The following is a 15,628-nucleotide window of genomic DNA, read 5'->3' on the forward strand; positions in this document are numbered from 1 at the left end:
CTTTCTCTTAACCAAGATGGCTAAAACCAGGTCTGGGGTTATTAGCCGGCTCGCATAGCCAAATCAGCAGACTGAAAACTTGTTTCCCTGCAAGTATATGCTATTTGTTTGTTCCTTGCATGAATACGGTAGATTGAAGGAAATTGACTATGTTTAATGTCAGCCAAGACCTAGCAAAGGAGTGCAAGGCTTGGATATATGCTCAAATACACGTCAAGTTGATGCGAAACAACGAATTTTCTATTTATCAACGTGTGTACCTGCAATACAGAAGAGCCATTTTGCCACTTTAACAGTAACAGTCTTATTATCATCTATCAATAAATGGCAATTTCCTGGATAATGGCCTCGACTCAACGCCATGAGAGTCGAGGCTAGCTGAACTAAGAGCCATGAATTTTATATGCCAAGTGACCCTTCAATTACAGCCTAATAACAACATCCTTGACTCCCCACAATAGACCAGATCATGTCTGGGGTATGATCATGAGACTTTAAAGCTTAAGTGTAATTGATGCGGTATTCGGATCGCGCCTGGGGGTGAATACGATGATCGACGCGGAGCATGAGCCTCCGACTACCGAATCCGTGTCTGGTGAGTGTGGGGAAATGTACCGTGAATAACCGGCTGAGCGGTTAGCAGCATGGCCAATTAGGCTGTCGGTTTGCATTATGTCAGCTTCTTCCGCTGGAGCGGTGAGCGCGTTGACGCGTTCTTGAACACGTCAGGTACAGGGTATGGTGATAATAATTATGTTGGAAAAGCTGTGCTCTGATGTGAACAAACAAGTGATCTAGATATTGAGAGAAATAAAGAAATAAAATTACATCGAAGATATGTACATGGAAATCGCATCATTAATCAACCCTCGCGCGCTGAAACTTTGGAAAGCTCAGCAAGAAAATAATCCACCAGATGAGCAACCTTAGCGCAGTCTCCATCAAACAGTGATTCATCGCCACTCGCAGACACAGTAAGATTATCATTTTCGCCCATAATCACATTGAAAAAGAAATGATGATTGGACAAATAGGCCGTGTCAAGTGCATCAATGGTAGAGACCGTAGATGACGGCTTTGTAGCGGTGAAGTATTCAGAGGCGAGTGTCTCAGGGAGCCTATACCTCTCCAAAGCTTTCGGCCTGTCCGTGGAGCTCCCGTTCTGAGATGCTGCATGATCGCGGCGGTGGATGATGTTCAAGTGCGAATTGAACTTGGGACCTAGCTTCCGAACACCATCTGCCTGGCTGAAGCAATTGAGTTGCGCGAGATGGTCCTGGATGAAGCCGAGTAGGTCTTCAGCCGACGACGCCAAGTCAATAGTGAATGGCGTCACAGAAAGAGTTGGGATACTCGCAGCAGTCAGATCAAGGGTTTGCATCCCATCAGGTGACGAAAGAGATCGAGAAGCATGGTTGAGACCAAAGGTAGGCCTGGTTTGTTGAGTGAAGTGCCGCAGTGTCCTTGCGTAGGAGAGAATGAGAGCTGCAGAGACCTCTGAGCTACTCTTCTGCAACAGTGATTTGGTGCTATTCTGAGGGGCAATGTTGGAGCTCGTCTTGAACTGCGGGCCATGCGCTGATAGAACAGTATGCTCAGCGTTGTGACCTAATACTGTTTCTTGAGCACCGGAAAGATGACGCCTCCAGTATGCTTCCTCGGCGTCTGGTTGTCTAATTTCTCGGATACTTTGGACCACTTGCTCCAGTGACTGGCGAGCCTCTTGGATCTTGCCCCCGTTGAGAAGATCGTCAAGGTCCTGTTCAAACATCTTGATAGTCCATGCGTCATAAAGTGCATGATGGAGTCTCAAGACAACCGCTTTACCATCTGCAGCTTCTAAGAAAGAGAGGCGGACTGGAGGCTCCTTCAAGTCTGATGCCTTGGAATTTTCCTGGCTCACATGCTCCGCGATCAACTCCTCGACAGTCTTTGATGCGTCTTCCAGGGCTATGAAGCGCGACCGGGCTGACCAATCCTCTGACAGAGTGACTTGGTACAGCTCCATAGAGGTCGTTCCAGTTGCAAAGGTAGTTCGAAGGACATCGTGAGCTTTGACAAGCTCAGACCAGCAGGCCGCAAGTTGTTCCTGGTCGAAAGTGTCGGGAAGTCTGTAAGCCCATGGGGCCTCAAAGAATCTCTTCCCGTTGTGCAACCAAAGCTCAAGGTGAGAACGCTGACCAGGTAAAGCAGGAATGATAGACTTGATCAGATGTTCTGGCTGTCTAAGGGTCTTGGATATCGTCGACTTCAAACCCTCTCGAAGAGGCTCCGGTTGATGCTGGGTGCCGTTTCTCGTTGGCTTGCGCGAAGATGCTGGGCGTGTGAAGATGTCGCGAACGCTAGCACCCTTCATGATCTCAAAAACGCTGACACTGAGTCTAAGTTGCTGCTTCAGAAGCTTCGATAGTCGAATGGCCAAGATCGAGTCCATGCCGACGCTGATAAGTCTTGTGCTGTAACCGATCTTCTTTCCACCTCGCCTTGTTCCTAAAACCGTATCTACAAGCTTCAATGCTGCGTCGGCTGTTGGAGTCAAGCCATTCATATCAGGTTCCGTCGGATCGCTCTTGGTCTCTGGAGGCGGCGTATTGCTGACTGGGTTAAGGTACTTGGTGTCAACAACAGGCACGTCAAGTCCATGAAGAATGTGGTCCAAAGCTGCATTCAGGCTCTGACCCAGTGAATCAACCTGCTCTTGGGGTAACTTGGCCCTCAGCTTCCCGTTGAGAATATTATTCCTGATATGGAAGCTCACGATGAGAGGGTAATCATCATAGGCTGGCCCAGTCGCGTCAGCGGCTTCAGCCTGCACAGACCTGAAAAGCTTCTCCGAGTCATCGCTGGTATTTGAAGAGCCAAGAACTCCGTCAAATACGAAGAGACTCTGGAAGAGGGCTGCTGGTGCATCTGCCCTCTCATGTCCTGATCTCCAGAGCGTCTGGATCTTTCTCAGTGAAGCCATTGAATTGGTGCCTCTTGCACCGTCGATCTGTTTCTGTACAAGCGCCAAGGCTTGTGAGACATTGATGCAACGGTCAGGGTGACCTAGTTTCACTCTCAAGGGCAACGTGTTGATCGCAGGGCCAACGATGGCAATATCATCATCGGCATCCGTCGAAACAACTTCTCCATACACGACGTCAGCTTGTCTGTAAAGGGACTCGCACAAGACCTTGATCCAGGACAACTGAAGTGCTGCTTTGATGGTCACGCCGAGATCCCGGCATTTCGACTGGAGAAGCGACAGTTCACTCGTGTCCAAGCCGAAATGGACTGTAGATGATGCTTTGAGATCATCACCGGGGAAGTCGAGGGGCGTATACGTATAGTCGCGAACGGAATCTGTCCAGTAGCCAATTGAAGCCCTTTGCGAACAGGCGACAGTCCTTGCAAACGGTCTGTACAGATGCTTGGGCTCGTCGACGCCATTAGAGAGGTCATTGTTGAGGCGTCGACGGTAGTATTCTTGGAGAATACTCCAGACAGACTTGATAGATGTTGCGTCATAGAGGGCATGATGGATTCGCAAATACAATCTTCCAGGAACTGTTGGTTGAACCTCCCAGCTGACGCGGTCGCTTTGCTCAGTGGGAGATACAATACCAACCCACGGCGACTCATCATCATCAGTGAAAATGAATCGGGTCCTGAGGATCTCACAAGCTTGAACGGTGTCTTTCACAGCAGCGAAAAACTTGTCAAGACTGGGTGTGTCATGTGCAAGAGCATAGTCAGAAAGTTGGATGGCATGAACATACGTGTATGCATCACTATCAGTGGCCAGAGATGCACTGAGCATGCCTTCTTGGAGCGGCGTTGCAATGAACATGAGACTCTTGGCTAGACGCTCAAGATTCCTGTCATAGAGCTCAGTCTCACTCAACTTGCTACTGAGATGGTCACTGCTAGAATGAGACTTAGCACTGTCAACGGAAGGAGACTTGGCCTTTGCATCCTGCAAAAGCTGTGCGACGCCTTTGATGGTTCGTGCCTTGATCACGGCGTGCGAAGACAACTTGGTCTTGTGCGACTTGTTGATCGACTTGATAAATGGGAGAACCGTGATGGAGTCAAGACCAAGCTGGTACAACGACGTCGAGTCGGGCTTGGATGACAGCTCAGATGGATTGAGATGGACGAAGCGACTCAGGATAGTTTGGGTGTCAGCGAGTGCCTTGTTGTAACTTGGTGCATCTCTCGAGATGCTATCACTTCGAGGGCCGTTGGAGACTTGGACTGGTACAACCTTTGAAGTGAGAGGTGAAGTAACAACATCCGACACTCTGACGGTCTTGTCAGCGCAGCTGTACACAACCTTCTCAAACAGTTGGCCGATATCATGAAGCTGCTCCACATTCAATGCTCCAGCAGAAGAAAGCGTCAACATGATTTTTCCATCAGCGTGAAGATCCACATCAAACGCCAAAGCCATGTCGCTACTGCTACGAGTAGGTAAAGCGGTCATTTGTCCTGGTTTGGCGTCACTGAGTTCGTCGGCAGACACGATGTTGATACTCAAGAGACTGTCGAAAAGCTTGTCCTCCGATCCAGACCAGCGCTGTACTTTATCGACGCTGACGAGTGGCATAGCACCTTGGCAGACATCAAGGTGAGACTTGTGAACACGTTGAGCCAGCTGGGGCAGAGTCTCATCGAGACTGTTGATGGCGGCGGCTCGAATGAGAGTATTGAGACATGGGCCGATGAAGCTGTCAACATCGTTGGCAACGCCATCTAATAATGGCCGGAGTGACATGATGAATCCATAGACAACAGATGGCTGCTTGGTGAGTTGGGCGAGGCATATAGCGACAGCCAACTGGAATGCAGATGATGCCGATACTGTTTCTCCAGATCCTGGGGAGTGAGCTTTGAGTCTGGCGTTGAGCTCAGAAGTCGTGTACCCAAGACAAAGAGTCTGACGAGCCATGGTACCGCTCGTGTTGTTGTCGTCAATGGCTCCAACGCGACATGGTTGAACTCCCTGTAATCGTTGTTGCCACGACCGTCTTGTAGCGTCGAGTTGCTCATTCGATAGGTTGCAGTGATTCGAAATGGTGGACAAGGTTGCTAAGCTGTTGGATGCAGTAATTGCCGACGTCTGGCTGTTGTAGGCTACTTCAAGCTTGTTCTTGAGCGCGTCGATAGCAACACCGTCGAATAATGCATGGTGGATTTTGAGCGACACGGTGGTTTCGTCTCCTTCGATCTCGGAAACTTGTAGTCGGATAGGAGGTCGTGCATTCATCTGAGACACGATATCGGCTGGATGCCCATGATCACCAAGAGGAGAAGATGGCAACGATCGAAGAACGACCTGGAAGATCTGGCCATCGTCTTCATGTTGAAGGAAGCAGGTTCGGAGCATTGCTTCCGAGGCAATGACCTCTTCAGCTGTTTTCTTCCATCTGTTGATGTCTGTGCCGCGACTGAGACGGTAGCTGAACTGTGCTACGTATGGAACGTCATGTCCCTCGGCGTTCTCTCTTTCGCTGAAGGCACTGAGCCAAACGAGAGCGCGCGCGATGAGAGCAGACTGGAGAGGGAGACAAGGAAGGACAGCTTCGATGTTGGATGCATCAAGACCTTCTGGAAGGGGGCCGAGGTCTGACACGCTCAGAGTCGGGGTCTGTCGATCGTCCGTCGATGGGGGCGTCGACAAAGGCGTGCTGTTAGTTGGACTACCGCTGTCGGGGCCATCAGCAAGTCTTGCAATATCTGCAACTGTGCACGATGAAGAGAGGAGATGAGTCATCTTCAACTGAGAAAAGCCACGTTTTCTTAGAAGAGAGACCAAGGTCACTGCCGAAAGACTGTCGATACCAAGACGTTGGATGCTGCTGGTGCTCGATGCCTTGACGCTGCCACCGACGGCCTCTTCTATAGCCGCAACCACACCCAACTCCTTTGCACTCAAGCTGGTATTTGATCCAAGCACGCCTCCCGAGTTGGTGTCATCTCCATCGTGATCTAGCTGAGTGGCTAGGAAGTCCTTTGCCAAACGCGCCAAGATCTTGGTGTCAACTTTGCCAGAAGCGGCGAGGTATGGGATCTTGGAAACCCAAACCAGTGTCGGTACCATGAAAGCAGGGAGTTTGTCTTGACACTCGTGTTCAATCATCTCGAGTAGTGAAGTTGACTCCTCGTCTTGGACCTCAAGTAGCTCAACCTCCTGTTCAGCCTGACCCTTGGGACTACCGGTCTTCCTAGCGATGAAGCCCAGCAGCTGTTGTTGCTGGTTTGAGCTATCATCTCCCGTGGAAGCAACCGTCGCTGCAAAGTCAAAGTCACCCTTGTCACCTGCAACTTGCTTCAGGAAGCCAACGACCTCATCCAGCTCAAGTCGCTGTCCGCGAATCTTGGTTTGCTGATCAGCTCTGCCAAGGAACTCGAGTGAGCCGTCGTTCATCATCCTCATCATATCACCTGTTCGATAGACTCTCTTGTTGCTGCCATCGGGGAGAGAAATGGTCTGAAAGCTCTTGGCTTGTTCAAGGGGACGGTTCAGATAGCCCATTGCTACCTGCGGACCAGCGATGCAGAGTTCACCTGGTTGGCCTCTTCTAGCAATGATAAGACTGTCACCCTCGCTGTTGGGACATAGAAGCATAGCTTCAAGACCTTGTAATGGAAGTCCAAGGTTGCGAGCGTTGGAGTCTTGGTGCACAGCATGGCCCAAACATCCAATGGTGACTTCTGTAGGGCCGTAGAAGTTGAAGAGAACAGCTTGGTCATCAGCCGATTGTGGCCCTTGGGCCTGAGCCCACGTGTTCAAGAGCTCATTCGAGGCCTTCTCTCCACCAGTAGTGACTACTCTCACAGACGGAACATCTTCAGGTCGAAGCCTCAATTGGCTCAACACCGAGGGAACAGATCCGAAGTGTGTGACATTCAACTCGTTGATCAGCTCCTTCAGATTCGCCATCATAGCCGTGCGGTCCTTTCCGATGACGACCCGATGACCAAGATGCCAGGGCACGAAAAGCTGTGTCAGATGAGGATCGAAGGCGCGGGAAGTCAGGTTGAGGTACTTCCCAACACCGCCGAGTCTTGCGGTAGCGGGCGAGTGTTCAATCAATCGGGTGCTGAATGCAGAGATGAAGTGGCAGAGATTGCTGTTGGAAACTCGGACACCCTTGGGACGGCCAGTAGAGCCAGAAGTGTAGAGGAGATAACCGCCAATGCCGGTCGATGGTGGGATCTCAGATACAGGCCACGAAAGTATGGCATCAACGTCATCATTCGTGTCAGGAAGAACAAGTAGAGGAGGGTCATTGGCATCGTCTAGTCCCAAGTCACCGACAAGTTCTTCGGTTGTGATCACCAGCTTAGCACCCGCATCTCGAATAAGGAGCTGTTTGCGAGCTGGTGGAAGATCCTCATCTACAGGAAGATACACGAATCCAGCACGGAAAATGGCCAGGGTGACTGCCAATGACTTGATATCTCTACCAAGGCACATAGCTACAGGATCATCAGGCTGTAGGCGAGCCTCATGCTGGATTATTCTCGTAGCGATGGCATTGGTGAGCTTCTCGAGCTGGGCATAGGTAATGGCCTTGGAAGTAATCTCCTCGTCATCATCCGAATGTTGAAACACGACTTCCTCAACGGCGATCCAATCTGGACGCCCCGATGCGTGAGAGGAAACGTCTCGAGTCGGATTGACAGCTTCGGTCTCTTGGCTGGTAATTTCACCACTGATGGACAGAAGACTCTTACTCATTCTGTTCTGGAGCTGAGTCAAAGGAGCCTTGGGGGCCCCGGTCATGACTTGCGCTTGCGCAAGGATCTGGTTAAGCAAAAGGTCCAACTGTGCCTGAGAAATACGACGTCCATCTCCAGTGAGTTCGATAGTTCCATTGGCCTCAAAGATGTTCAGAGCAAGTGGATGCTCAACGTTGAGCGACAATGCCTGTCCAATCTCCTTGAACATGGACTGACTGGCTTCAGCTTGGTTTTCATCTGATGCGGGATGATAGACAAAAAGACCCGGGAATGGGGCATTACTGCTCCCGCTTCCTCGATTGAGCATCTTCTTGACATCCACGGGATGAAGGTTGTGTGTGCTCTGAAACATCTGTGCTGACTCGGTAGCCATCTCCTTCCAGAGTTCCTCGGATGAAGCAGCATTGGAGCGAACAATGAGAGGCAGCGTGGCTATTGCGGGACCAACAACTCGTGCGAGATCTGGGTGAATGACTCTCTGCGAGATAGTGTGACCGAGTACGACGGCATCGAGTTCGAGGTATGAGGCGAGAACGCAACCAAAGGCGGATTGAAGTAGTGTTGGAAGTGCAACTGCCGAAGTAGATTGGAGGAATGGAGCAGGAATGTCTTTCCTCGACATCAGAATCTTCTGAACCTGTTTTTGTCGAGATTGAGTGAGGTCAGGGAAAGGCGCATTCAGCGTGTCTCCAGAGGCTGTCCTGCTGATCTCATCCAGTCGACGACTCCATAGCGCAGCTGCTTCATCTCTCTTGGATGGAGTCGGCAACAGCCCTAGGCCGAGACCAGTCTCAAACTGCACAACTCCGCCTACATCTCCGACAGACTCCATGTGATACAAGCTCGTGACAGTCTCCAGGAAGACATCAGATGCCACTGCATCGTAGAGGGCGTGGTGCATACTGAGCATCATCGTCTTGGTGTTTTCGACAAAAGTGACAGCCCACGGTGCCTCAATGATGGTTGTTGGAGACAACTCAAGCTGCAACTCCTTAGCCAGTTCACTGAGGCTTTGATCTTCCTCAGATCGAATCTGGGACCAGTGCAAACTTGGCGTTTCTCGAATCAACTGGAGAATCGTAGAGTGAACACCCTTCTCACGAGCCCAAGACACTGTGTTGTCGGTGCCATCTACGTCGAGTTGTGTCAAGGGGACAAAGACAGTTCGGAGGATGTCGAAGCGCTTGGCTGCAGCAGTCCAAGCTCTCTTCAGCTGGCGTTCATCGACGTCGTCTAAGTGGCTGAGATCAAACACGCGATGGGCCCAGTAAGCTTGTGGCTCGAGCATAGTCTCGACGATCAGGGACTCTTGCATGGGTGTCGCGGGTAGGATGTACTGCGTATCGGAGGGTCGCATGCCACCCTTGATGTTATCAGTAAGTGCCTTCTTGATAGATGCAAGCCATGATGTTTCTGTGTCACCTGCTTGGGCTGGTAGCTCAACTTCCTCGGCCTTCTTTGGCATCCGACTAAGCGTGATATCGACCAGCTCTCCCAGAGACTCACATCTCATGAGATCCAGGACTCCAACTTGGCACTTGAGCTTTCGCCTCAGAAGCCAAGCAAGCTTCGTAACTTGCAGTGAGCTGAGACCAAGCCCCGCCAAACTGTCATCCGAGGAGAGGTTCTCCATTGGGATGTTGAAGTGTCCGGCGATTGTCTGGAGAATGGAAAGCTGATCCTTCGTCCACTGCTGCTTGGCTTGGTGACTCTGTCCTTGAGACTGTGCCGAGTCATCTTTACCAGCCAACACATTGAGATCCGACTCCGCGTAAATAGCCTGCAGCGCCTTGCGATCAACCTTGTTAGAGGCAGTCCTCGGCATGGTCGTATCCAGAACAACAACGTGGCCAGGCACCATGTAAGCAGGTAAGAGATCTTTGGCCCTCTTGAACACCTGGGATCTGATCTTTGCAGTGTCAACATCACCAGTCTTGACCGAGACAAACGTGACGACGACTTTGTTGTTATTGCCAGCGGGTGCACCTGGACGCTGGAGATACAGTGTCTCGACGTGTTCAACCGCAGCGTCGTCATCCTTCAAGCTTGCGCACGCTGCGCTGATCTCACTGAGTTCAATGCGAATGCCAGTGATCTTGACGAGATCGTCGTTTCGACCCAGGAACTCAAAGCCATGGTCGTTCAATCGCACGAGATCTCCAGTGAGATAGATGCGCTCGTCGATGCCTGGACCGCCCTGGATGAATGCCTTGGTAGTCTTGGCTTCGTTTGCTAGGTAGCCTTTGCCGACTTGTGCACCGCCCAGAGCAAGCTCACCAACTCCGTACCGAGGAACAAGCTCCCATCGCTTGGTGCCTTGTGAGTTCTCAACCTCGCGAACAGCGTAGGCCGTGCAGTGATCCAGAGGAAAGCCAACATTGGCCGCTTTAGCCGTGTCTCGACTCTTGCCAAAGAACTGTCGCATCGTAGAGACGACAGCATTCTCAGCTGGCCCATACGTGTTGTATGCGCGAGTCGTGATATCGGGATGCGCCCAAGCCTCGGCGACGTCCTCAGTCAGCTTTTCGCCAATAAACGTGACGTATTGAAGAGTTGAACCCTTGAGTTCCTGAACTGCAATACTGGCTCCAAACGAAGGTGTCAGATGAGCGTGAGTTGGGCGAGACTTCCAGATGAACTCGGTGAATGTGCCCAAGACTAGCTCTCTTGTACCGCTGATGACACTTCCCGCCAAGCCCCAGGTATAGAACAGGTCTTGTACAAAGACATCGAAGCTGTAAGCGGAGAGTTGCAAGGTGCGAACCTGCTCACGATCGTCGTGCTCGACGAGGACTTGCAGGTCGCGCATCGCTTGGGCAGCAGCGCTGTGCTGAATCATGACACCCTTGGGCTCACCTGTGGTCCCGGAAGTCCATAGAAGATATGCCAAATCTTGTCCAGTGATCTTAGCAACGCTTTCACGTGGTCTATTACGGACCGATGTCTGGTGGTCGTTGTACTTATCAACAAGGATGACTTGAACCTCTTTAAGTGCGTCTTGAGCGAGGCAAGGTTCCACCAGAGGTAATGACTCGCTAGTCGTAAGCAGCACTTTGCTCTGCGCTCGAGCGATGAGAGACGTTCGACGTTGTACTGGAGACGTTGTGTCAATAGGACACCATGCAGACCCAGCCTTTAGAATGGCCAGGACAGCTACATAGAGCTCGATACTGCGTTCCATGCAGATGGGAATGATGTCAATGTCTTGCTCGCGCAATATGTTCGCCAGACCGTTGGCTCTAGCATCAAGCTCTGCGTAGCTCATCTCGACGGGAGCGGTGTCGAGTGAAGAGTAGAAGCTCAGTGCAAGAAGATCGGGAGTCGATGCAGCTTGATCCTCGAACTGAGCATGCAGAAGTTGAGCTCTGTCGCGAGTTTCTCTATTTGCGTCGTCCAAGCCTTCTTCTACCACGGGGATCGTCCCCTCAGCAGACAATAGGTCTCTGTCAATGCGCGCAGGGAGACTCTGTACCAGGTTGTCAGGTAGTGACGCCAGGATAGTCTCGGTGAGTGCCGCAAACTGCTTGATGATGCATGTTGCAGAAGTGTCTGAGAATGTCTCGTCGCGATACGTCAACTTGAACACGACATCATCGAATCTTCCATTCCTGTCAGGCGAGTTCGGGTTCGTGGGGAAGACCTCAGCAAACATGGCAAAGTCGTAACGTATAGCCGGATTTGAGATCTCAGTCCAGAGCAAAGGTGCCTTGTCTGATCCATCATCTTCGGGTTGGGGGTATGCTTGCAAGGCCAGTGCAGTGTTGTATGGGAGTGTCTTGAAGACGCCAAAGGATGTATGCCTGTGACTCTGGGCAAATCTGGAATGGTCCATCAGGCTGCTGACGAGCTGTTTGAGAGTCTGCACTTCGGGCAAGCCAACTCGACAAGGCACAACAGAAAATGTTGGGCCGTGGACAAGTTCATCGTGACCTGAAAGAACGCTGCCAAAGGTCACGTCATCTGTGTCTGCCTCGGAGAGGATGTGTAGAAGCATGGCCCAAGAAGCTTGGAGAATCGTTAGCGGGGAGCCTCCCAGTGCCCTGCTCTTACTCTCGAGAAGCTGCCAAGGAATCGGACTGGTGTGTTGTACCATGGCATGTTGACGAGTCTTGGTTGAAGTCGGCTTGACATTGTTACCACTGATGGCCCCGAGTGGCTCAGTCTCCCATCCTTCCAGAGCCTTCTGCCACAGTTGGTCTGTCTCTGGGTTGACGTTGCATGCCCATTCAAAAACGGCATCGTAGATTCCTTGACGTGGAAGTGGCTCAAGGCCGGCGTATTGGCGAGTGATGTCTGTCATCAGCACTTCAAGTGAAGGACCGTCGCAGATGCAGTGAGCAGCGCTGATGATCAAAAGAGCACTAGTGTCAGCTTCTTCAGGATCAATGATCTGTACATGGTACAGCCTGTGCGACTCAAGATTGAGATCCTCTTCCGCCAAGTCTAGCCAATTTTGCGCGCCGCCAGACAAACTATCAGCGCTGGCTTTCCTGAGAGCAATCCGATCAGAGTTGCCGCTTAATCTCTGCCATGCGGCTGGTGTCAAAACAACTTGGAGGAAGGGAGAAAGGTCGTCGTCACAGGGGAGCATTGCCGTTCGATAAATGGGCTGTCTTGACATCGACGCCTCAACAGCGCCCCGGAGAGCTGCTACTGAGATACCTGGCTTGAGTCTCAGGGTGGTATGGCTGACATAGTTGCGCTTATCCATGGCAAAGCTCACTGCCAATTGACTCTGTGTGCTAGTTGCGGGCAGAATCATCTCAATGTCGGGCTTGGCGAGGTTGAGTTTGTCCAGGACCTCCGATGTATGCTTCGTGGAGAATGCCTCAAGTTGAGCCTTTGTTCTGGCTTGCTTGCCAGCTTTCGTGGCTGAAGCATCAATGTCTTGACTGCTAGGGAAAAAGATCGAACGGATTGTCGCGCTGTTGTCGAGGAGAAGTGCCAGTGAGGGCTCAAGTTGAGGGTTCCGGGATGCTGGCCATCGCTTCCTGATGTCTCGCAAGATCCTCATTGCACGGAGACTGTCAATGCCGGCTGCGACGAGGAGTGTCTTTGCTGTGATGGCAGGGCCTGATGTTGAGGAGTCGCTGAGAACATTGTTCACGATTGAGATGAGCTCCTGCTCAAGCTCAGCATCCTGGGGGTCCGCTAGAGGCTCAATGCTCTGAGACAGGTCATGGTGGGTAGGCACTTGGCCATCAAGGTCAGTATTCAGCATCTCATTGACCAGTGCCAAAGCTGCTTTGCGATCTGCCTTGCCAGAAGCAGATCTCGGAAGTGCGTCGACTTGTAAAATCTTGAAAGGTCTCATGTAGTCGGGAAGATGATGCTGAGACGCCTTCAAGCACTCCTGGTGTACAGTCTCGAAGTTCTCAGTTCTATCAACGACGATCAGACTCACGACCTTCTCTGAACCTGCCTCTGCACCCTGCTTCCACACGCAGGATAGAGTCTCCTTGACACCAGAGACCTTGCTGGCCAGAACACTCTCAATCTCACCCAACTCAACACGTCGTCCACTGAGCTTGACTTGATCATCAGAGAGTCTGCCTAGGAATTCGACCATGGGAGAGCCGCCCTTGTCCCAGACAATTCTGGCCCTGTCACCAGTCTTGTAGACGTGGCCCCATCGAGGGTCATCTCGGAATGCCGCGGCTGTTTCGTCTGGGCGGTTCAGGTAGCCCACCTTGCTAACTTGAGGTCCAGTGATGACGAGTTCGCCTACTGCACCCATGGGGAGGGGCTTGAGGCTCTCGCCAGTTTGAGGAATTGGCAGGGGCTGAACAATAAGAACGCCACAAGTTGCCAACGGTGTTCCGATGACGGATCCGCGCTGACCTTCAGGCACATGAGCTTGCGCAATACAGTAAATAGCCGCCTCGGTAGGTCCGTATCCGTTGTAGATGCCTCGGGGTACTTTGCCAGGTTCCCCCTTCACTGTCAGGTTATAGGGAGCAAATTTCTGGAGAAGCCGAGCATTCAAGGTCTCACCACCGACCATAAGCCCACTGATTGATGAGGGATCGAGCAAGTTGGCGAAGCTAGGCGTGATGTTGGTGATATCAGCCTCCAAAGTAGTAACAACCTTGTCGATGTTTTGTAGAGTGAACTCTCGAGGCGCACAGCAGAGCGTTGAGCCAGTACTAAGAGTCCAAAAGATCTCGAATAGGGAGATGTCAAAGGTAGGTGCAGCGCCTTGAAACCACCTGACAGGTTTGGATGTAGGAGATGGTTGGGGAAAACCGTAGTGGGCGCTTAGGGCAGAGATGGTGCATGAGGCCGAGAGATGACTGACGGCTACTCCTTTGGGCAATCCAGTTGTTCCTGATGTGTACAAGATGTAGGCCAAGTCATCCGCGCTCATTGTTGCAGGTGTTGGCTGTTGCTCTGGTTCAGTATCGCAAGCCTGGAGGAAGGGAGTGACGTCGATGGTCTCTGACGAGGAATCGATAAAAGAGGACGACTCTAATTTCAGCAAGGATGTTGTTGTAAGCAATGCAGATGGCTTCAGGTCTGCCATCAAAGCCTCCTTCCTCTCTCTAGGCGCATCCACGGCGATGGGACAGAAGGCTACTCCCGCCTTCAGAGCTGCCAGATACGAGATGTAGAGTTCTGGACATGGTCCGATGAGCACTGCGACTGTCTTGAGAGACTGCGTTGACTCCTCACAGGCCTTCACAACCTTGCCTGCCAGTGCTGTCGCTGCGTTTGCGACCTGACGATACGTAAAAGTCACGCGACTGCCACTTTCGAGGTCCGTTAGATAGTCGATAGCAATGCTCTCAGGTCTCTCTGCCGCACGCCTCTCAAAACATCGGTGCAGAAGTGAACTCTTCACACCATTGTCGTTTGAAGTCACATCTTCAAGAGAGAGGGACAGGGGCTCAGATCGTGGGGGAAAGTTGAGGACAGACGGCTGAGTCCATTCAGGACTTGCGTGATGCCCTCGGTGCAACTCAGTGATAATGTCATCTAACATGCAGCCAAGAGCCCCCAGGGCAGCCTCAGGGATGATACTGGCATCCGTCTTGAGTTGAACTTCGTGTTCTTCAAAGTGAAGTTGAAGGATCTATCCAGAACATCAGCATACAAATGAATCCCTGACTTAATGAACTAGCATTTCCACTCACCTTGCCTTCACCAAAAGAGAAATCAGATGGAATATCTTGATGATTCTCAGGCTTAACGAAACGGAAGCTACCAAGCTCGTTTCTCTCAGAACTCGAATACTGAGCCAAGATAAAACCACCTCGCTTAGTATCTTGAATACAAAAATTCTCCTCTTCATCAAGAACGACAAGATGAGATACAAGCTTCACAAATGCCTTGATGGCGGTTTCTTCATCAGGTCTTGGCTCGACAGAGCTGGTCCAGCTGATTGGCTGAGATGCCTCTATCGATTGTTGTTGAGTATGCAGTGGCCGAAGCTGCGTAACAGGAGGCCGTGTCATAGACATTGCGTTATCCATGGTGTTGATAGTATCCTTGTCTTACACCGTGCAACAGCTGTACGGTAGTTCGTGATACTCTGCCGTGGTGTTTACCAGATCATCAATAGACACAGGGTCTCTGTCGCAAACCACCAAATTACGTCGGCCGTTATCGCTCGGCAATCTTAGCACGGCACTCAACCACACTGATGACGATGTCCACCTCAATGAAGCTAGAAACTCTCCTTCAGCACAGTGTATCATGGCGTATGGAGCCAAAAATGGTAGGTAGTTACAGTGTCCATATTCGGTGAAACGTCCGATCCTTGCTGACACCCATAATTCATCTCGGCCAGCGTAACGCAGTGGGGGGCTGATGATCTGATAAGATTACGGTTACCTACAGTGCAAACAAAAATAAGCTCGGTTAGCCCCGGGGACTCAATGCAGCCAACCAACTCTAA

General features: G+C 51.4%; 1 protein-coding gene across 1 annotated transcript; it reads right to left on the reverse strand.

Annotated features, from left to right (window-relative positions):
* Nucleotides 1-755: 755 nt before the first annotated feature.
* Nucleotides 756-15,203, reverse strand: FOXG_17422 (uncharacterized protein; the record flags this gene model as incomplete). The annotated part of the gene is made up of 2 exons (XM_018397427.1): nucleotides 756-14,803; nucleotides 14,865-15,203. The coding sequence occupies 2 exons, from the start codon at nucleotides 15,201-15,203 to the stop codon at nucleotides 863-865; spliced, it is 14,280 nt and encodes a 4,759-aa protein (XP_018258411.1). The 3' UTR covers nucleotides 756-862.
* Nucleotides 15,204-15,628: the final 425 nt, after the last annotated feature.

Source organism: Fusarium oxysporum, genomic scaffold (genome assembly GCF_000149955.1).
Source record: "Fusarium oxysporum f. sp. lycopersici 4287 supercont2.49 genomic scaffold, whole genome shotgun sequence".
NCBI classification, from domain to species: domain Eukaryota; kingdom Fungi; phylum Ascomycota; class Sordariomycetes; order Hypocreales; family Nectriaceae; genus Fusarium; species Fusarium oxysporum.